The sequence below is a fragment of the Carlito syrichta genome, unplaced genomic scaffold (genome assembly GCF_000164805.1).
Source record: "Carlito syrichta isolate Samal-C Ts95f unplaced genomic scaffold, Tarsius_syrichta-2.0.1 Scaffold316502, whole genome shotgun sequence".
Taxonomy (NCBI): Eukaryota; Metazoa; Chordata; class Mammalia; order Primates; family Tarsiidae; genus Carlito; species Carlito syrichta.
The window spans coordinates 933122-956647 of NW_007260598.1; the positions used below are offsets into that span (position 1 = coordinate 933122).

At 36.2% G+C, this 23526-nt stretch overlaps 1 protein-coding gene across 1 annotated transcript in view; it reads right to left on the reverse strand.

Annotated features, from left to right (window-relative positions):
- Positions 1 to 22796, reverse strand: part of ARHGAP29 (Rho GTPase activating protein 29) — a 61496-nt gene extending 38700 nt beyond the window's left edge. The window contains exons 1-2 of the mRNA XM_008074611.2: positions 22560 to 22796; positions 7584 to 7718 (exon numbers count right to left, since the gene is read on the reverse strand). Of these exons, the coding sequence (XP_008072802.1) occupies positions 7584 to 7718; positions 22560 to 22764 (340 nt within the window). The 5' untranslated portion in view covers positions 22765 to 22796. The remainder of the gene's footprint in view (positions 1 to 7583; positions 7719 to 22559) is intronic.
- Positions 22797 to 23526: the final 730 nt, after the last annotated feature.

Consider the following 23526-nt stretch of genomic DNA (forward strand, 5'->3'; position numbering starts at 1 on the left):
GCAAAGAACATTGCCAAAGAGCACTGCCATATTCTGGGCCATGAAACAAGACTCAGTTAGTTTAAAAGGATTCAAATCAGGCAAAATATAATTTGTGACTATATGGAATTAAATTAGAAACAAGTAACAGAAGGATCTTTGGAAAATCCCCAAATATTTGAAAACAAAATACCACACTTCTAATTACACCAGAGGTTAAAGAAGAAAAGGGAACATTAAAAAAATATTTTGAACATAATTAAAAACGAAAACATAACATAAGAATTTGTGAGATGGAAGTTAGGAGGTACAGGCAGAAAGAAGAAATTATAAAGGCGCACAATTATCTTGATCATGACAATGATTTTACAGGGGTACACATACATCAAGTTTATCAAGTTGTACCCTTTAAATATGACTAGCCTGTTAAACATCCGTCATACCTCAATAAAGTTGTTTTTAAAAATGCTTGTAAAGCAGACTTAAAGTAGCAATTTATAACATGCCATCAAAAATGTAAAGCCTACTCATATTTCCTAGCTTTAACCTGTTAGACTTTAAAGACCATCCAAAATTCTATAATTATTCTTTCTTTCTTATACTATTTTCATGGCACTAAACATAACTGGGAGACTAAAAACTAATAATTCTAACAACTGTGAGTCGTGAGAAGGCCATCATGTGAACCACCCTCCTTCCTTATCATCATCCTACTTGAAGTTACAGCATCTAATGAAAATTCCTATTACTGCCTTTACCTCCACTTCAAAACAGACCTTGATTTATTTTTCTTTCTTTCTTTCTTTTTTTTTTTTTTTAAGTCGAGGTCTCACTCTGTCGCCCAGGCTGCAGTGCAGTACCATTATCACAGTTCACCACAGCCTCAACCTCCTGGGCTCGGGTGTTGATACTTCTGCCTCAGCCTCCTGAGTAGCTGGGACTACAGGCACGCACCATGAAACAGTCCTATATTTCTAATATCTAATATATTTCTTTTTGTTCCTGCTCAGTGTTTCAAAAAAGTCTTTGGCTCCTTTCCAATAATAAATACTCCTACTCCTTCCTACACTCTCCAAAACCCTATATCAACCTTGCTCCTCCCTGACAGCTTCCCTATAGCCACTCAACTGACATTTTTTCTTACACTACAAACATACTAAAATCTTTTCTATGTGGAAAAAAATGCTCATTTAGCCAAAAGCTAATTTACTACTATTCAATCTAATTTACTACTTCTTCACTACCAAACCTATAGGTAATGACACGGCCTATTTTGCTTTCCTCCCAAATTAATCTTAAACTCAAGACTTGGCTTTTCACTCAGTTTAATGGTTATCAGGGGTTGGAAAACTTTTTCTGTGAAGGGTCACATAGTAAATACTTTATGCTTTTTAGACCATATGGTTTGTCGCAAATACTCAATTCTGTTGCAAGGAGCCACAGATGATACATAAATGAATAAGAATGACAGTGTTCCAATAAAACTTTATTTACAAAAACAGATCTGGCCCACCAGTCCCTGTTTGCCAACCCCTGATTAGGAGGATGGGTTCTGAAATCAGTACTGCCTAGGTTAAATCCTAATCCTGTCTCTTACCATGTTACATACTCTAACCCCTTGTGCCTTGGCTTCCTCACACATAAAATGGGGATAATACTTATGTACTTCAAGAATTGTTGTGAAGGTGAAATGAACCTACAGCAGAGCTTGTTACATAGAAAATGTTCAATAAACGTTAACTTTTACCAGATGGGCATGGTGGCTCATGTCTGTAATCCCAGCATTTTGGGAAGTTGAGATGGGAGGATAGTCTGAGTCTAGGGATTCGAGACCAGCCTGGGCAACATGGCAAGACCTCATCTCTACAACAAATCAAAAAAAAAAAAAAAAAAAAATTAGCTGGCTGTGGTGGCGCACGCCTGTGGTTCCAGCTACTTGGAAGGCTGAGGCAGAAGGATTGCCTAAGCCCAGCTGGTCAAGACTGTGGTGGCCTTGAGCATGCCACTGTACTCCAGCCTGGGCGACAGAGTGAGACTCTGACTCAAAAAAAAAAGTTAGTTATTATCATACAATACCACTGAACAACACTGTCAACAATAACCTATCAGTCAAAATTGGAAGCCTTTTTTCTTTTAAGTCTTCATCCTACTTGACCTTTCTGCAAGTTTCAACATCTCTATCACTTAATATGTATGCAGCCTTGGACAAACGTCTATGTCCTAGCTTCCTAATCTGCCAAACGGGAGCTGATGTAACAAGAGTATTAACCTCAAAAAGTTGTTGTGAGGATTAAATGGAATAATTCATGTGAAGAATTTTACAGTGTCTGGCAGATAGTATATCCTCACTAATGTCAGCTATAATCACTAGGGACACTAACGACCTCCCTCCATATCTAAGTATCCTGCTCTCTTAGAAGCAATAGTTACAGTAACTGGAAGAAGTAAAGGCTTTGGAGTTTCAGACCTGAGTTCAAATTTGATCTCTATCACTGTGTGTGTTACTCTGCGTACATTAAGTGATCTCAATTTCCTCATAAGTAAAATGGCCGTTATTGTGAGGAATAACTAAGAAAGCAAATGTGAAGCACCTAGAATACAAGCCTGGCATTCATAAGCATAAGCCTCTCTCCTCAGTTGGGCCTGCCTTCCTACTCAGCCTACAGTTGTCACCATGGCCTTCTCTACAGCAGAGCCTCATTCGCTTTCACACCTTCAAGGGAACCAATTCCTAAACTCCCTGTCCAGTTTTAACCTCTGGGCTCCAGACCTACATCTCTAACTGGCTGTGTGATTTGTTGCTTCCCCTACTTCTCACCTGCTATTTTCCATGCCATGCTCAGCTCATTAGCTTCACTCACAAATGCCTCTGAAGTACTTACTTTTTCTTCCTTTCCATTCCCCTGTCACTGACTTAGTTTAAAAGTCCTAGTCTTCACTGTGTAACAACCTGCTAATTAGTGTCTCTGTATCCATCCTTTCCCCCCTATTAACAGTTCTTCACAACCTCATCAAAATGCTGCTTAAACAATAGTCTCTCTTGGGTTCCCTATTGAATCACAACACTAAGCCCTAAGACATGCTTAGTATCTCTTTAAGAAATCACATGAGCGGGAGTGATGGCTCACGCCTGTAATCCCAGCACTTTGGGAAGGGGAGGCAAGAGGACTGTCTGAGTCCAGGGGTTTGAGATTAGACTCTGAACTTGGTGAGACCTCATCGCTACAATATATCAAAAAAATCCAGCCAGGGATGGTGGCTTGAGCCTGTAGTTTCATCTACTTGGAAGACTGAGGCGGAAGGATCACCGGAGCCCAGCAGGTTGAGGCTGCGATGGCCATGAGCGTACCACTGCACTCTAACCTGGGTAACAGAGCAAGACTCCAACTCAAAAAAAAAAAAAGAAGAAATACATGAATTGATTTCATTCATACAACCTTTTTGAGCAGCAATTTTCAAACTTTTTGACCAAAACCTTTAGAACAAAATATGCAGGACAGCATGACCATGTACATCATACATCAGTTATATAACACCAAGTTCCTAAAACGTACTGAAATCTTACACAATGGGTGCTGCTTCTAATTTTTCATTTCTATTCTCTTGTTTTAGAAAATGCTGGTCAAATCCACTAACTTGATGTCATGAGTCAAGGCCCATGGTTTGAAAAACATTTAAAGATATAATGTGCCGGGCTCCGTGGCTCAGCCTGTAATCCCAGCACCTTGAGAGGCCACAGCGAGAGGACTGCTTGAGCCCAGGTAACATAGCGAGACCATCTCTACAAAAAAATCAAAAAATTAGCCAGGCATAGTGGCACGCACCTCCTAGGGAGGCTGAGGTGGATGGATCAGCCTCAAAAAAGGCAGAACCTCTACCCAAGGATGTGGCAATATCAAAAATATAAACACACATGCAGGCTAATCCAGCAATTGCTCATCAAGGAATCTGTATGACTACTTATTGAAGTATTGTTTGTAACAGAAAGAACTGGAAACAATCCAAATACCTATTAGTAGTGAACTAATTAAATAAATTATAGTACATTAACATAATGCATTACCATATAGCTTTGAAAAAAACAAAATAAATAACAAAAGAATAAGGAAACCCTTTATGTGCAGATAACTCAGAACAATGAGCAAGGAGCAGAAGGAGATTAAAAAATAGAACACGGACATGTATTTGCTTGCATATGCATAATATATCTCTAGGAAGATACACCAGAAACCAGTAATAATTGCTGCTTATCTAGGGAAAGAAATAGGGGCTCGCGGTCAGAGGTAGGAAAGAAACTTCACTGTTGAACACCCTTTTATACTATTTGCATTTTGAGGAACTGCATATTAAAAACATAAAGTTTGCAAAACAGAAACATGAGGCTGCTACAATCTTGGAAGAAAATTAGGGTTTATTTTTCTTTTCTGTTTAAGGGCAAATATAGGGCAAAACATACATGAAAAACCTAAATAAAGAGTTATTTTAATTTATGGAACAAATAAGATTGACCAAATAACTGAAAATAATGAAAACAGCTCAAATACTTAGTATTTCTTATAACAGAAATACTAAAGTATGCAAATAAATTACTGAGTTCTAAAGATGTCTTTATCTCCTTCAAAAATAGTCTGTATCTCTCTTACCATATTGCAAATATTTTGTCAGACAGAACTTCCTGCTTGGAAACAGGAGGACACACAGGAAATACAAATCACTACCAGAATGAATGGGGAAAAGCTAAGGGTTATTCTTTTAAAGTTACTAAAAGGTAAATTCCATATTTAAAATAAAAAATAAAAGGAATTAAAGATTCCAATTTCTTGCTTATTATGGAGAGGAAGTGGATAGACCTGTGGTGACACAAGATTACATATCTCTGATTTTAAAGTTATTCCATATGGTTCTTTTGAATAGTTTGGTAAATTTTAAAAATGCATTTGACAGTTAAAATCTCCAAAGCAAATCAAATGCTTACTTAGGTCAATGTTGTTTTTTCAAAAATGTAAATGCTGTAAATGATCTGCATACTCCTGACAGCTTTCTGCTCCTACCGTACAACAGTAATGCTTAAGTTTTCCTTTCTGAAATAGATACTAATGTACCTCTGTAGGTTTTGTTTGTTTGTTTGTTTGTTTGTTTGTTTTTGCAAAGATTAAAGCATGCAAAGCACATAGACTGTTTGGCAAAAAATAGACTTTCAAAAATGGTTTCGACCTACTCTGTGCCTTTCCAGGTTTTAAAACTAAATTGCTATTCAATGGAACAATTAAATAAGCTCTGATTTGAACTCAATTAATTGTTCAATGATATTTTTAGATGGCCTCAAAAGTAAGAGTTGGAGTGAGAAGGAAGATTTTATTTAAAAACATATAAACTTACCCCAAAGAAAACATAATATTTAAAGTTTTCCAATCTCATGGAGTCTTAGCGAAACAAAGTAAGTTTCCCAACAACAAAATAGTGTTCCCCTTTTAAATTGTCATACTAACACAAAAGTAAAACAAATAATACTCCCAAGTGTAAAGACAGTCACAGTGGGAAATAATATTCAAAAGATTGCTTTACCTCAAAGATAAAAGACCTTCAAGGCAGCTTAGAGGTCACGTTTGTCAAGTCTGTCAGTAGAATGTGGACACCAACTACCCACAGGCATACTCCTTCCCCAGGACATCCTGACTGCACACAATAGCTCCTGACAACAATTGAGCTAGGTCGCTATTTCCAAGCATGGAAATTTTACTATCTATAGACACAAATTTCCCTATCTAAGTAAAGTTAAATGGTACTTGTAAACAATCTGTTTAAAAGCAAATTTGGTTAATAAGCACATTTTCGAAAGTCAAGACGGAAGCTATCCATGTTTTCCATTTAAAATCATTTGGGCTGGGCGTGGTAGCTCAGCCTGTAATACCAGCACTTTGGGAGGCTGAGGAAAGTGGATTGCCTGAGCCTGCGGGTTCAAGACCAGCCTGGGCAAATTGGTGAGATCTTATCTCTACAATAAATAAAAAGCTGCACTCTAGTCACAAAAAAATTTTTAAAAATTATACATAACAAATAAAATCATCTGCATTTTTTTCAGTGCTTGAAATACAGAAATACAGAAACCACTTAAACAGGATATTAATATATCTATGTCAACATACCTATGTCAAAAGGTAGTATGTGGGGGATAGACCTTAAGTATAGGAACAATATTTTATAAACAAGGTTTTTATTTTCTTTTCCTGTCTCATCCCTTGACCTTGACCTTGCCCTTTACGCTCTCCAAATATGAGTGTGTTCACCAATCTCATCATGTTCCTCCCATATAGAGCTCTTGTACATCACAGTCCCATCCTCACCTATCCCAGCCCAGTTAATGCCTCCTTGACCTTTGAGATTCAGGACAGATAACCCCTTTCCCCAAAGCAGGCTTTCCTTTCCTCACTTGGCCTAAAATGGGCTCCTTATTCTGTGCTCCATGGTGCTGATCACAGGATTGCTGTTACCTTGTCTGTCACTGCAGCTACTACATCACTGCTACCCAAGGTTACTTTTTACAGCTACACTCCTTGAATCCATTTAACCTTATCAGTGGCATTTAACCCTGATGATCACTTCTTAAAACTCCGCACTTTTAAAATTCCATGACACCTCCTTTCAGATCATCTCTGTAGCTGTTAGGGGTGTCTCTGGTTCCTTATCATCTCTCTGTCCCTGGGATCTCCTGTCAGTCCTCTATTTATACACTCTGAGTTGGTGTCATACCTTTCCACCAACTATACATCAACAATTCCCAAGTCTACGTCTTCAACTCCAAACTCTTCTGTACCCCTAACATTCAACCTAACTTATGTTTTCTCAAATCAATATCCATTCCCTCTTATATGGAAAGTTGCCTTCTACTCCCACATCCCAGCTTCTGCCTTAGCTCAGACCTCAACCCCTATCTAGCCTATCATTCCTAACAACCTCCTGATGCCCCTGCCTCCAATCTCATCTCTTCTCAACACTCCCTTGACTCTCAATCCTTCTCATATACCTCAGAACAATTTTAATAATTTTGAGTGGCAAGTCATTTCATCAGAGGATAATGGTCCAATTCTTGATTCCAAGTTTTATCACATATAGGTTCTAAATAAACACACAATACACATATATATGAGATAAACTTATTTTACAATTTTGATGTCATTTTCACATTTTAAAATAAGGTCTCAATTAAGCCTTCTTTTTCTCCATTTGGTTCCCTCTTTCAAGTCATTACAGATGATCATTTCCAACATCAACTGTCCTCACATAACAAAGACTTCCTGTATATTAGAAGTCACCTCAAAAGAACATGCACTCACTTATAAAATTCAAATTTTAATCATCAATTGTTTGGTTTAAGTTAGTCTTTCTACCATGCTTGCTGCCAGATAAGGCTTCAATTTTTTAAAATGAAGAAAGCTTTAGGTGTGACTTAGTGGGACTATTTAAATACAAAAGTATACATAACTCCTTATTGATATACATTATATAAATGTCTTAAGAGAAGATGGTTATATAGTGATGAACCAAAATGTATCACTTGGATCCTTTTTACCCACAGTAAGTCACTTTTCAAATATCTTCCTTACCTTTCACTTTCGCAGTAAGCATTTCTGCAGCATTTTGAAGATCAATGGAATTGAGGTTCTGATGTTTATTCATTATAGACTTTAAAACACGGAGAAGTTCGTCCAGACGTATATGAATTATTTCTTTAAAACGATCTTTAAAAAGAAAAAAAATTTTTAAATTTGTTTTCAAAGCAAAGATCTAGGAATCTAAACTACAAGAAATCATTTGAAGCACATTTCAAGTAGTGGCACTAATTACATTTCTTGTCTACTGTACGTTTACTTCTAATTTCACTATTGCAATTATATGTTAATTTATAATATTAACTAATTAATATTAATGTAATACATATAAACATAATATATTAATAGTACATACTAAACAGCCTTCAGAAAAATTCTTCATCATTTTAATTCATTAATAAGGGTACCTGCATAATGAACATTTGTATACCTAACCCTGAATTGTACCACACATCTTTAAAATTAAAAAATAAAAAGTTAAAAAAAGAGTCAACGGGTCTCACAGTTTTGGTCAACTGAGCACTATCTTTTTTCAGTTTTCTCAGTCTAAATATGCTACCCAGATTTCCCTTGAGGCAATTTTATAGGGTAAGTTTTTTCCCGTCTTATAACTGTACTATCATACACTTTTTAGTATATGTTAATGGGGTTAAAAGCCCTACAAAGTCTGATATATTAACCATATTTTTAAAAATACATATTAAGTTTTCACAATAGAATTGATTCATTAAGTAATTTTCAGTTATCTGAAACCGGTAACTCACGAGCATATATATATATATATATATATTTGGACCATCATGTAACCTGCACATTTAAAAAACTGTTTTATAACTTACATATGATAAAATGTATGAATTAGTTGCCAATTATAAAAAATTAGGGGGCTCATTCCACAAACTTCAGATTTCTGCTTCCTCTTGAGAAGCCAAGACCCACTGTGTCAGACCCACACTGCTCCTTGGCCTTGGCCGCTGGAGCAGAGCAGGGCTGCCCTCCTCGGTGTATGCGCCTTCTCAGGGCCGACCCATCTCCCCCAGCTCATGTCATTCATTTACACCATCCTCGTCAGAAGGAGACGATTTTGGAAGCCCTGTGAATCAGGTGATTGTACAATTTATCACACAAACTAAAATACTCTTGCCAGTGAGGAGGATGCCACTCACAGTCACATCTGCACAATAAGCACCTCCCGGGATCCTCATCCCAGGCAAACCACGAAGCAAAGTCACCCTATCTTTTAAACTCCTAAAATGATCCTCAAAATCTGAAAAGACAACCACCTTAAATACAGTACTGATATAATTTTCCTTTCTATATTCTTAAATGACATTAGTATTTAATAAGAGTTTACATATATTAAGTGCTTGCTATGTGTTAGGCACTGTCACATCAATCTAATTAGGTAATTTAAAAATCTCCATTGTACAGATAAGAAAACTGAAGCACACCTAAGTTTAGCAAGTTATTAAATTGTGGAGCCAAAGGCTGGGTGTGGAGGCTCAAACCTGTAATCCTAGCACTGTGGCAGGCCAAGGCGAGAGGACTGTCTGAGTTCAGGCGTTCCAAAACCAGCCTGAGCAACTTGGTGAGACATTGTCTCTACAATAAATCAAGAAATAAGCTGGGCATGACAGCTCATGCCTATAGTTCTAGCTACTTGGAAGGTTAATGTGGAAGGATTGCCTGAGTCCAGCAGGTTGAGGTTGCGGTGGCTGTGAGCGTGCCACTGCACTCCAGCCTGGACGACAGAGGAGACTCCAACTCAAAAAAAAATGTGAGCCAAAATCTGAACTCAGGGAATATAATTCCAGAACCTATGCTTTTAATGTTATACTACCTCCCTACTAAAGTAGCTTTTAAAAAAATCCAAAATTTTAATACTGTATAGTATCATTTTATAATGACACAAATTATTCATTTTTTTCAGTAATGTTAAAAGACAATTACCAGAAAGAAAAAACTATAGTATAAAAAAAAAAAATCCTACCATCCATCACATATTTTACTCATTGACAGCATTATTAAGAGAGAAAGGCACAGGATGAGAAGAGTGGGCCAATTGGGGCAAGATGGAGAGCTGGATGTATTAAGGCAAACACTACTCTAGGGAGAAGCCAAGAGTAGCCCAGGTGGAGCTGAATGCAGAGTGAACACAGTGCCTCCCAGGAAAAAATCTGACTTATCCACCCAACAAATTTTATTGAGAGAAAAAGAAACACAGGAGAACAAGTGCTAGTCTAATTAACTTTGGAAATGAGTGGTCACATAAATACTTGTATTCGTTGGTAGTTATTTCAGTAGGGGTTTTGGTTAACAATTCTGATACTGCCATACATGAATACTGGCACTGAACAGTCAAGTAAATGATGGCAAGTGGTGGGAGCCAGGTATCTCGCTGTTGGAGTGGAAATTTAGAAATAAGCAGAGAGAGGAGGCAATAATGATGCATGCAGTGACGAATTCGAGTTGGATACTTCAGTAAGAACTCATGTTTAGTTTAATATACAGATGATGACACATAGGAATATTTATAACTGTGTGTATGCATACAGGGGTTAGTATATACACAAATATGTCTTTGCTCTGGCAGCTGAGAGGACCTAAAAGAAAGGACTCTCAGTAGCCACAAGCACATCTGGCACCCAGCTCTTGGTTTCTAACATCATTCTCCAAAAAAAGTAAGCAGGGCTCCCTGGAGAAATGGCTGATTCTAGGACTGGGGCAGGAAATGTACAAGATGAGCCAGGAGCACCTTGTAGTGGGTGGAGAGCTTAAAAAACAAACAGTGAGGAGGGTATGTCAAAGGTACATAGAAATTAACTGAAAGAGTTACCACTGGCCAAAGCTGGAACACTTTGAGCAACAAATAAATTAAGTGGTGCTGGATTATAACATAAAACATAAAACATAAAACAAAGATCTATGAGCCCAGACTGATATAAATGACTGAATACATTAATAAGTAGGGGAAAGTAACAAATCTCTTCCATAAAAGAATCCTAGGCTGGACTCGGTGGCTCAGCCTGTAATCCTAGCACTTTGGGAAGCCGAGGCGAGTGGACTGCCTGAGCCCGCAGGTGCAAGACCTGCCCGGACAACTTGGCGAGACCTCGTCTCTACAATAAACCAAAAATCAGCCAGTGTGGTAGCGTGCACCTGTAGTTCCAGCTACTTGGAAGGCTGAGGCTGAAGGATCACCGGAGCCCAGCAGGTCGAGGATGCGGTGGCCAGAAGTGTGCCACTGCACTCCGGTCTGGGTGACAGAGTGAGATTCCAACTCCAAAAAAAGAAAAAAAGAATCCTAAATGATTTCTGTCACTACTTTACCCTCAAGGAAGTGAAGCACAACTTCCTGAAGTATGAGCTATACATATGGACTTCTTCCAAAGAATCCAGTATGGGAGGGAGGACAAAGGAGTAACTTTACAGCGGAGGAACCTGACAAACACTACTTGAGACAGGGATCAAGGTCAACATCAACAGTGTAAATTATGTTCACATAAGTATCCTTGACATGATGTGATAAAAAGAATACATCTGTGGTCTTCCTCTCAAAAACCCATCACCCCAGTCACATCATGAGAAAAACATCAGACAAATTCTAATCAAGGGCCATCCCACAGAATACCTGACTAGTATTCCTTACAACTGTCAAAGTTATAAAAATAAGGAAAGTTTGAGAAACTTACAGCCAAGGAAGACCTAAGGAGACAAAGTAACTAAATGCAATATGATAAGATCCTGGAAGAGAATAAAGAAACTTAGGGAAAATCTATAGAAATCTGAATAAATTATAGCCTTTAGCTAATAATAATACTGTATCCTTATTATTGGTTATCAAATATTGGCTCATTAACTCTACCTAATGTAAGATGCAGGACTATATGGGAATTCTGGGCTGTCATCTCAATTTTTCTGTAAATCTAAAACTTTAAAAAATAGTCTATTTTAATAAATAAAATACAATAAAAGATTTTAGAAATTTTATGTACTGTTGAAATTTCCCCATAAAAACATTATAATTTTAAAAATGCATTTATAATTCTTTTAATTCCTATGGAAATTGAACATACAGTTTAAAGAACTGTCTTAAATTAAAAAATCACTATCTATTTAATATGTTTTATAATTGTGAATGCTAGTTTGTAGGTTTATTTAACTGAGGCAGTGTAACATGGTGGTTAAGAAGTACAGCCTCTAAAACCAGGATGCCTGACTTTGAATTCCAACTTTATGCCTGAGAACCCTTGGGTGAGTTTCTTAACCCCTCTGTGCCTCAGTTTCCTCACCTATAAAAAGAAAATGGTAGCTACTTCATAGGGTTATTGGATTAAATGAGTTAAAACACATAAGGCATTTAGAACAGTGGCTGGAACACAGTAAGCCTTCCAGAAATGTTTGCAGGTATATTTATTGTTAGTTTACACAGCAGTGGAAATAGATTAATAACGAAGGTTAGCTCTGAAATGAAATCTAGTAAGTCTGAAATAAAATAAACTTTTGAAAATATAATTTGAATAGTTGTAAGAAAAACAATTATGAAACCTTCCTGACTTCCTATTTTTTTCCCCAGCGCGACAGCAAAATCTCTTCTTTGTTTGGTACATATATTCGTATATCTAAGTAAAGCAAGTATACACTAGTGCTTCTGCCTACTTACCAAAACCAAGGTTGAGTGATTATCTATTACCACAGAGAGCTGTACAGCTCTCTTTTTGAAACCTAACCTATTTTAGTCTTAAAAAAGAAAAGACAGTTACTTCTATTTCCTACTCTAATGTTTCCCAATAAAATCTTCCAATATTAATATACTTAGGGAATATTATGAGAATACTTTATTTTAATGTCTCAGGACAAAACAGCTTGATTTTTTTTAAAAATGTCAACAACACCCATCAATATTCAAAATTAGTATTCAAAGTTAGACTTACAAAATACTAATGGCCCAAATGCCTAAATAAATAAGCAAGTCGGGCTCGGTGGCTCAGCCTGTAATCCTGCGCCTTGGGAGGCTGAGGTGAGTAGATTGCCTGAGCCCACGGGTTCGAGACCCGCCTGGGCAACTTGGTGAGACCTCATCTCTACAATAAATCAAAAAAATTAACCAGGTGTGGTAGCGCGCGCCTGTAGTTCCAGTTACTTGGAAGGCTGAGGTGGAAGGATCGCCGGAGCCCAGTATGCCGAGGCTGCAGTGACTGGGAGCAGCCACTGCACTCCAGTCTGGGCGACAGAGTGAGACTTCAACTCAAAAAAAAAAATTAGTAATACATTCTCGTCTTCTCAGAGACAAGGAAATTAGGCATATAGAAAACAACATATATCAAAATCATGAAATGTTTTTCAATTTTCTGTTTTAGCTTCTAAAATGATATGCAATATGTAATCAGTACAATCCACATAAACAAAAACTCTTTGATTCCAAAGATTATTTTTCTTATTAGTATAAAAAAGTCCTGAGAGTCCCTGCTACAGTTATTCTTAAAAAAATCACCGCATCCAATCTGTCCCTGGATCTAAGGCAAAAAATAATAACAAAAGCAAAACACTCCAATAGCTGTAAGCATAAATGATTTACCAACTTGAAATTCCTTTTTTTCCTACAAGGAAGCCCTACTTTAAGTTGTCCAAATCAACATACTGAAAAATAGTACCTGAATTATTTAGTAAGACATTCCAGAAGTTCCTCAAGTTGCACTATAAATAATTCCAATTCCTGTAATTAAATATAATTCTAAGCCTATGAATCAACAAACCCGAACATGACAACTAAAGAAAGTATTAATCACAAAGACTCATGAGCTTTCCTATATATTTGGGCAGAAGGGGCAACTGCTAGGACATCAGCATGTCCTGATAGCATTTCCGCTGGAACTTCATAAATTAGCAAGCCCTCAACTACTTGTGCCGTAAATGTTTTTTTAAAATTTAACTTTTATCAAATGTTCTTTTCCCCTTATAATAAAGTAAAGCTATTTATAATAGTTATAAAGCTGTTTAAATTCCTTCTTATGAAGAAAAAAGACTCTAAAACTAAAAAAAAAAAAAAAATTTAGAAAATTTTAAGCAATTTAAGCAGCTCCTTCATTAATACTCAATATTTGCCCTCCTCCCCTCCAAAAAACAGCATCAATGAGAAAAGCAAAAGAGGTAGTAACTGTTCTTTCCCAACACTGAAGAATGGTAAGTGGCTGCTTGGTGTGACAGAAAACAATAGAAACCTAGATTCAAATCCTTCACCTGCTACTTCTTTTGAAATGATCATATACAAAATTCTTAGCTTCTCTGATGTCAGAGTCATCCTCAGTAAGACCAAATTGATAAGAATTCCTGATTTACCTAAATTATAAGGCTGTTATAAATATCAAATAAATAGAAACAAACTGCTTTACAGTCTTAATATACATAGATACCAATTATTACTAGTAAATCTATGAGTCATTCAAAACAAATTCCTTTGAAGATAGATTTGTTTCACATATAACTATATTTGATAATAAATAGACTTATAGCTAGGTCTCATAATATTTTGGCTAATGAAGAAGAGATATTACAGTTAAGTTTCAATTTCATTTTATATGTAAAATCTAAATTAGTAAATTACTTGGAGATGAAATAGTAATTAAGGATACACATCACCAAAAAATTTCTATACCTCTTAAGTAATAGTATTTAATTTAATCATGCAACTAAATACAAGATAATTTTTTAATGTCACGTGATCATACTGTAAATGTAATGAAATTTAATTTATACTTCTAAGGTATTAAGATGTGACTATAATTAAGTTCAACCAGAGTCTTAATACTAGATATCTAGAACAGTAAAACTCCTATAACCCAATTTTGCTTGATTGTCTAATAGTCCTATAATATGGTAATTTTAATTTTAATTTTTTGTTTTACCCATCTGTGTCACTTATTTTCTGTTTCATTCTGCTTATCAAGTGAAAACAGATTAGCCAGCTCCACTTTCTGGTTCTCATGCATTAACACAATACCACAGTGTTTATATTACAAATACTTCATGGAAATGCTTAAGTAAATACATGAAAAAACCATGACATTTTCCTTGATTTAAAAAAAACTGACAATAATTTTAAAATTAGTCTCTAAAGAAAACAATGAAAACAACAGGAGGAAAAATGTTTCAGAACTTATCACTAAGAAACTCCTACTTTTTCTGTAATGACTTCTGAATTTGCAGGACAAAAGTGAAGCCTGAGGAACAGCAGCTTTCTTGATCCTGATGCCTGGGCATTCTAAAAATAATAAGAGCTGACATTTTAAGATGCTCATTCTAAGAGCCTCATATATATAAATTCTTTTAATCTTCACAAAAACCCTAACATTCTTATTATTATTATCTCCTTTTAATAGACATAGAAACTGAAGCACAGACAAGATAAATAACTTGCCCAGGGTTATGCACATCTAGTAAATGGCAGAATGAGGATTTGACTTCAGGTATTCTGGCTCTAGAATTCGTGCTTCTAATCACTAAGACATATTATATTGCCACAAGGTTGAAGAAATTAAGCCTAATGATAGGTACGCTGCAATCTGCAACTTAACAGGTCTTAACTTCCAATAACTATGCTAATCACTACTAAAAATAGTGTTAAGTTATATAAACCATTCTAGGCAAGTGCAGAAAAGGAATCCGATCTCCTAAGAATTGGTACAGGTGTAAAAAATGAGCTACCTGTATTTCATACTTCACTTCTCAAAGATTCATTTCATACCTTCCAGTCACTAAGCAATGGCCTATGGACATTCACATTAACCTCTCCTAAGCGACATACATTAGAAAACGCCTCTAGGCCAGGTGGTGGCTCATGCCTGTAATCTCAGTACTTTGAGAGACCTAGGCAAGAGGACTGCTTGAGCCCAGGAGTTCAAGACCACCCAAGTTAACACAGAGAGACTTCGTATCTATTAGCTGGACATGGTGGCATGCACCTGTAGTCCCAGCTACTCAGAAGGCTGAGGCAGAAGGATAGCCTGAGCCCAGGAGGTTGCGGTGAGCCATGATCGTGCCACTGCATTCCAGCCTGGGTGACAGAGTAAGACCTGACTCGAAAGAAAGAAAGAAAGAAGAAAAGAAAGGAAGGAAGGAAGAAAGGAAAAGGAAAGGAAAGGAAGGAAAGAAGAAAGAAAGGAGAAAGAAATCACTTCTAAAGAGGCTTACTTCTAGAATAAGACAGAGCAGGACACACCTGAGGCTTGCAACTTAACGTTTCTAGTATTTCACAAAATTCCTGGCACATCGTAAGGTTGAAAGTTAAGAGTCATCAATAGTGAAAGTCAACACTCACTGAAACATGTCTGAAAAAAACTTAGTTAATCCACAAGATAGGATTTCAATTAAGACTCTGCAAATTTATTCAGAACCTCTCCCAAGAGAATATACTATTTAGTGTATTAAACTTCCAAAATTTAACTCTTGCTGTTCAGTAACATTTGCTTTAGAAAGTTACTGTCTACAGTCCTATAAACTCTAGAATCTAGAATTCAGCAGAAGCTATCACTCATGATGCCAGTTATGTTTTTTACAAAATAAGTGATACACTCCTAAGTTAGCACTTTTAAAAATAAGAGAACTTAACTAGTTTGAGATTGGTGACAATTTTAAAAATCTTTCTACCCTATTTTAAAAGCAAAAACAAAACAAATAAACAAAAAACAGAAAAAAAGGCACCATAGTCACAACAGTAAGCTTTCACTAAAATCCATTTTTAAATAGTGTTATATAATCAAAGAGCTGTAAGTATTAGACTGCTGACTTTCCTTCAAATATATTTTAAAATGGTAGTTTATACTACTAAGCACTGAGTGGCAGAAATATTAGATATCTGCATTATTATTTCTACCCAAATTAAAAAGTCTTATACTTTTCAAATTCCCAGATTTTGAGCTTCTTTGAATGATTTTCCCCCTGGGAATGAGGAGGTATGTCACAAAGACAGAATTTAAAATTATTGTTTAAGCTTGAAGGACGTTTATGAATCTGTTATTTGGAATCCAGAACACAATATTCTATAGGGGGGTAACCATAAACCTAAATTGGTACTTAAACTGCACATATATTAATCTATGGTATTCTAATTAAACACAAAGTGCATATGTATAAGTGAGTGCCTTCAGCACTTTAATATAAGATACAAAATTTATCCCTGTAATTATTCATAATGTGCCTTAATGACACTGGATAGAGATCTAAAACTTCACATTTCACATCTGTTCTGGAGGAAAGGAGTGGAAAGAGACCTCTCTCTATCACTATCCTACCCCAGCAAGAACAGAATATCCTCACAGTCCTCTGATCTCCCACATTAAGCTCTCCATTTTTATTTTTGAATTAAAAAAAATAGACAAAATGCAAACAGATCTTAACTTTATTGGGGGAACAGAGCCTGTTGGTAGACGTGACTTTTTTCTAACAGATTCCTCAACAACTATTACGAGTTTCATGTTTTCACTTGGGAAATTTTCAAATATCACATTTGAGGCAGATATCATAAAATTCACCAAAATTCCTAGCGATGAGGGGGAGGAAGAAGAAAATATCCTCTAAAATGCAACATATAATTTGAAGAATACTTAGCTGTCTTCTTCAGCTCTAAACTGTCAACATTCAGAACAACATATAATCTCTAATTCCAATTAGAGATTATTCTTTAAAGCACAGAAGTGCCTCATTCTTAACAAAAAAGTAAATGATTTAAGCCATTTTTCAAAGCTGGTCACCAGCAGAACTAGGCTTAAATACCAGATCCTGATTCTCTTTCCAGAGCTTCTTCAGCCATCCTTTACTACCCATCTAACCAAGCTATAAAACATGGCTGGAAAAGTATCTGGTGGTTCAAATCACAGAAAAACATGAAAGTTATATATTCCAGAGACAACTTAAGGGAGGGGATTCCAATGAACCTGTATTTTTCAATTGTTCAATAACAATTTTTTTCTAGGTTTCCTTTAGATGCTATAGAAATAAACATTTACAGCTCAAAAATTCATCTCAATTTTCTCAATATTGATCAAGGTCAAATGTCTATATCAGCACTGTCCAAAAAAATTTCTGCAATGATAGAAATTGTCTCCACTGATCAATATGGTAGCCACTATTCACACGTGGCTACTGAGTACTTGAAATGTGGCTACTACAACTGAGGAACTGAATTTTTAATTTTCATTAAATTTAAATAGTCATACATGTCTAGTGGCTACCAAATTAGACAGTGCAGGGCTAGAAAATCTCTACAGAATTGGTTAATGAGGCAATGAAAACTAAGCAGTGGTTTTACAGAGCACCTGCCACGCAAAGCAGCTGAGATATCGTGGAAAGAACACATTAAGCATGCATGACTTCTGATTCCAAATGAGGCCATTATCTACCAGCAATAGGAGGCTGATGAAATCACGTAAGTTTTGCATGCACTTCATCTGTAAAATGGGGCTAAAAGTGTCTGCCTTCAAGGGAACTGTATGATTAAATGTGTCTGTATGTGAAAGTACTCTGCAAAATGAAAAGTACTATATACAATTATCTATCATTTCTATAACAATTTTGGGAAAGGAAAATGTGCCCATAAACCTATTACAAAGCTACTAATCTAAGACTAGCCTCAGCTGGGCTCGGTGGCTCAGCCTGTAATCCCGCGCTTTGGGAGACTGAAGTGAGTGGATTGCCTGAGCCCGCGGGTTCGAGATCCACCTGGGCAACTTGGCGAGACCTCATCTCTACAATAAATCAAAAAATTAGCCGGGCATGGTAGCGCATGCCTGTAGTTCCAGCTACTTGGAAGGCTGAGGCGGAAGGATCGCCGGAGCCCAGAAGGGCAAGGCTGCAGTGGCCGGGAGCATGCCACTGCCCTCCAGTCTGGGCGATAGAGTGAGACTCCAACTCAAAAAAAAAGGACTAGTCTCAACCATATAATTAAAATGCCTGACACATAGTCAAGTGACTTTGCCAATCACTGCTTCATTATAGGTAGATAAAATATACAGAGGAAATGGTATTCTGATTAGACCAAAAGGTGATTTCATTGTATAACTACATTCTTTATTCTTTTTTTTTTTCTGAGTTGGAGTCTCACTCAACTTCACCTAGGCTGGAGTGCAGTGGCACGCACGCTCATGGCCACCCCAGCATCGATCTTCTGGGCTCCAACAATCCTTCTGCCTCAGGCTTCCAAGCAGCTGGAACTACATACGCGCGCTACAACGCCCAGCTATTTTTTATTTTATTGTAGAGATGAGGTCTTGCCAAGTTTCCTGGGCCGGTCTCAAACCCGTGGGCTCAGGCAATCCACTTGCCTCAGCCTCCCAAAGTGCCGGGATTACAGGCTGAGCCACCAAGCCTGGCCTTCTTTATTCTTAAAAACTAACTTTTTAGCTAACAGATGTGAATTAAAAGGTAATAAACAATGTCAAAAATTCAGCATCCTTCTTCTTAAGGATGCAATAGACAAAATATTAGCAAGGCTATTGAGAAAACATTCACAAGGATCCTTTACTCTAAGAGAATAACAGAAACAGTTCTTTGCTGTTTGGCCACAGTTTATAGCTGTGGTGATAACTATGGAACACAAGTCCAAGGATATTTCTCAATACCCAGAAGACAAAAAGCATGGTCCATGTCTATAGGAATATATGCCATAATACCACCTTAAATAGTTACACCATTGGAAACATTTTACCTGTTTTCCTGAAGATTATATCTCATGTAATCCTTGTAATAATTCCATTAAGTAAATAAGGAATAACCTGATACTCTAAGAAGTCGAAAATCATGGTCAAAATTTAAAACATGCATAGTATTGTGTAGCATTTTCCTGTCTTTTATAATGGGGCCCATCTATATGTTTATACACACTTGTTTAAGGAAAACAAAAAGGTTCTATCAATTCAAATGAACTAAATAGTGTATTTCTAGATCTTGATAATGATGCTTCAGAGAGAAAACAAATTCTTGTTAAATCCAAAATTCATTACGATATGGACGTATATGATTAAATATCATATCATGTCATTAAAAAGAATACATGCATTCTTTTAACTCTGATAGAAGAACTAAGCATTAAAATCAATTTAAAGGTAAATAATGAAGTCTCTAGCTACTGCATAGTAATAAGTTGGTCAGCCAAAAAATAATTAACCCATTTTTTAATTAATTTACCAGCCATAAATTACAAGCTTATTGATTACTAATCATATCATTTATTATTTAAGGTTTGAAGTACTGGCTTTCTCATTAAAAAGATAATGTCCTTAAGGATTTTTAAAATTAAATTTCAGTGAATATTTTCATACATATTCTTTTATCTCCAGGGGTATCCTTCTGTATACTCCTTCTGTATCTTATACTTATTTTTTTCTCTTTTCTCACTTAGGTTCAGCTTTCAATTCTCTTCCTTCATATTCTCTGAACTGTCTACTCATAAAGTAAAACCCCTATAACAATTTTTTTGGAGATAAGAAGTAGTCCAACTTGTTTTAAATTACTATCATTTTAAATCAAAAACAAGGGATAATTGTGTAAGATAAGATGAGGATTTTAAAAGATATAAATCTCTTAAGGAAAATAAAAACAAATAGAAGTTCTAACCAACAATCAAAAAACATTTTTTTTTTTTTAGTTGGAGTCTCGCTCTATCACCCCAGGCTGGAATACAGTGGCACAATCACAGCTCACAGAGGCTCAAGGGATCCTCCTACTTTCGTCTCCCGAGAAGCTGGAACTATAGGCACATGCCACCATGCCAGTCAATTTTTTTTTAAGGTTTCTCTATGTTACCGATACTGGTCTTGAATTCCTGGGATCAAGCAATCCTCTCACCTGAGCCTCCCAAAGCACTGGAATTACAGGCATGAGTCACTGTGCCCAGCCCCCCAAAAATCTTATTTACATTAATAAAAACATTTAAATTGACACATTAAATAAAATCAGGTTTTATGCTAAACCGAGATAAATGATTTGTCAGCAAACACATCATTTGAAATTTAATCTTTAAAATTAACCCAGTTGGCTAGGTGTGGTGGCTGACACCTATAATCCCAACACTTTGGGGGGACAAGGTAGGATTGCTTGAACCCACCGGTTCGAGATCAGCCTGGGCAACTTGGTGAGACCTCATCTCTACAATAAATCAAAAAAGAGCCAGGTGTGATGGTGCGTGCCTATAGTTCCAGCTACTTGGAAGGCCAAGGTGGAAGGATTACCTGAGCCTAGCAGGTCAAGGCTGCGGTAGCTGTGAGAGTGCCACTGCACTCCAGGCTAGGCAACAGAGTGAGACTCCAACTCAAAAAATAAATAAATAAACAAATAAATAAAATAAACCCAGTTAATGAACTGCACATTTTAAAAAGTTACTATATTTTGAAAAAATTAACCCAGTTAAGAACAAATCTTTTTTTTTTCTTTTGAGTTGGAGTCTCACTCAGTCGCCCAGACTAGAGTGCAGTGGCCGCTCCCGGCCACTGCAGCCTCAACCTGCTGGGCTCCGGCGATCCTTCCGTCTCAGCCTTCCAAGTAGCTGGAACTATAGGTGTACGCTACCATGCCCGGCTACATTTTTTGATTTATTGTAGAGATGAGGTCTCACCAAGTTGCCCAGGCGGGTCTTGAACCCACAGGCTCAGGCAATTCACTCCCTGGGCCTCCCAAAGCGCAGGATTACAGGCTGAGCCACCAAGCCCGGCCAAGAACAAATCTTTATTATAAAACTAAGCCTCTTTAAATAAATGGCAGATGTGGCATTTTGGTAAGAAATATATCTCCAGTATAATACTTCACATCTTTCCACAAAAACTTTAGATAACTTTACTGACATTTTATCACCCACAATTAGACTTCAGAATTAAGTTATTAAAATGAATGGGAGTATGACAACTTCTTTTCTAATAATATTTATACAGTTTCAAAAAATGACATGATTGCCTTAAGAAAAATTCAAATACTAATATTTTGAGTCTTCAATTTCAGTCTAGTTACTTTGGACATTTCAACCTGAAAATAACCATTAGGTTAGAAATAAACTCTTAAATTTAGTACAAGCACAAGATATGTTTTTAGTTTATGTTTTCCAAAATGTACATCAGAAAATATTTAGTGTATACATACATAAAAATATTTATTGAAATCTTACGAATTTCTATAAAGTCCTAGGAAGTATAAACACTGGGAATCTTTATTTCTACACCTAGATATGCCATTATGACTATGGAAATGACTACTATATATCACAAAATAATAGGAGCTGTATTTTTATTAGTTATCATTGCCATTAAATCTGGATATAAAAGAGGCACTAAAAGTTGAAAGTCTTGGGTACTAAAATTGAGTCAGAGATGTATGGTCCTTTAACTTTAGGAGAATCAAGTATCGTGCTCCATTATTCATTTCTAACATGACAAAGAATAAATTCTGTGATTATTCCTTAAGACAATAGAGATTCATCTTAAGATGTTCAAGAAGATGTAACAGATTAGCAAAACAGAATTAAGTCTGATTTTTGTGAAAAAAAATTCACTCGAAGTCATTTTAGATTGACAACAATATGGAAAGCTGAATTTAGGGAAAGGTGTCAACAATGTAAGTTAGAAACACTAGTTTGCCAATTAAAAACCAAACAATGCACTGTGTGACTATCAACAAAAGGTTAAAATTTCAACAATCTCAAATGTTCCTGTCAAATGAACCCGGCCACTATGAACCAAAGACTTATTTTCCTTTTGTGTACTCCTGTTCCCTCATTCTTACCGAAGCTTCTATTATGTATTACAGTATTATCTGATTATAAAATAGTTGACACTGTAAGCATCAAACATTTGGGGGGGCAAAGCCATAAAATAACCAAAGCAGAATACCTTGTTCCTACCACTGTATAAACACTTATCTGCAATGAGGCTGGCATTTAAAATTGTACAAACGATCCAGTAAGAATGCTAAGAGAAAACAGTGACATACCTGAAAAGATAGCTTCTTTCAAATATAGTAACATATGGGAGAACTTCCTGATATCATTCACCAACTCCTTGATGTAATCCGGATCAAAAATGGAGTTAGAACTTATGGACTTGAGCCCCATTTCAGAAGCTGTAACATCTGCAGATAGTTGGCCTGATGTCCAAACACGCTTTTTCTTTGTCTTTTTCTGTTTGTAAGCAATCATCCTTTCATTTAACAGTCAGAAAAACTGAAATCCTTAAGGGGACAAGAAACAAAAACAAAAACAAAAAAGAGAGAGAGAGAGAGAAACACAAATACTAAATCAGCCAGGGAAACATTATACTAGGTTTTCACAAATAGCTCTCAGCCCACATGGATATTCTATTTTTAAAATGTTTAAAATAAACAAATACAACACTGTATTATTATTAATGACAGGAGCTTCCATTTATTAAGTGGCAGTAATTTTGACAACTCTGATATGCAAACTACAGTTCTTGTCACAAGCAAGGAACCTAAGATTTAAACGTTAAAAATGTGTCTAAGCTCTCAACTGATAATGAACTGGAACTTAAACCTAGATCTGCCTTGATGCCAAAATCTATGCTCTTAATAAATTCCTCTTAATTCCTAGGATATAATTTTTTTGTAACTGTAAAAGTTGTTCTGAAACATCACTTAGCGAAAAGTCACAATCTCCCTCCAAAATATTACCTTCAAAAATAAAGATAAGTAAAATTTCTAGACACCAAACAGAAACAAATTAATATGAGATGGGCTTTGACAAAAGAAATACCTGTTTTAAAATTCCTCCTCCATCATTTATTGTATAACCTAATCATCTCTTCACTTTGGTATGCTCATTTATAAAACGAGAATAACACCCTGACGATACCTACCCTCAGGAAATTATTTTAAGGATCAAATAAGACTATAGTATATAAGTTTCCAACACATAAGAGAAGTTCAATTAGTTACTCTAATA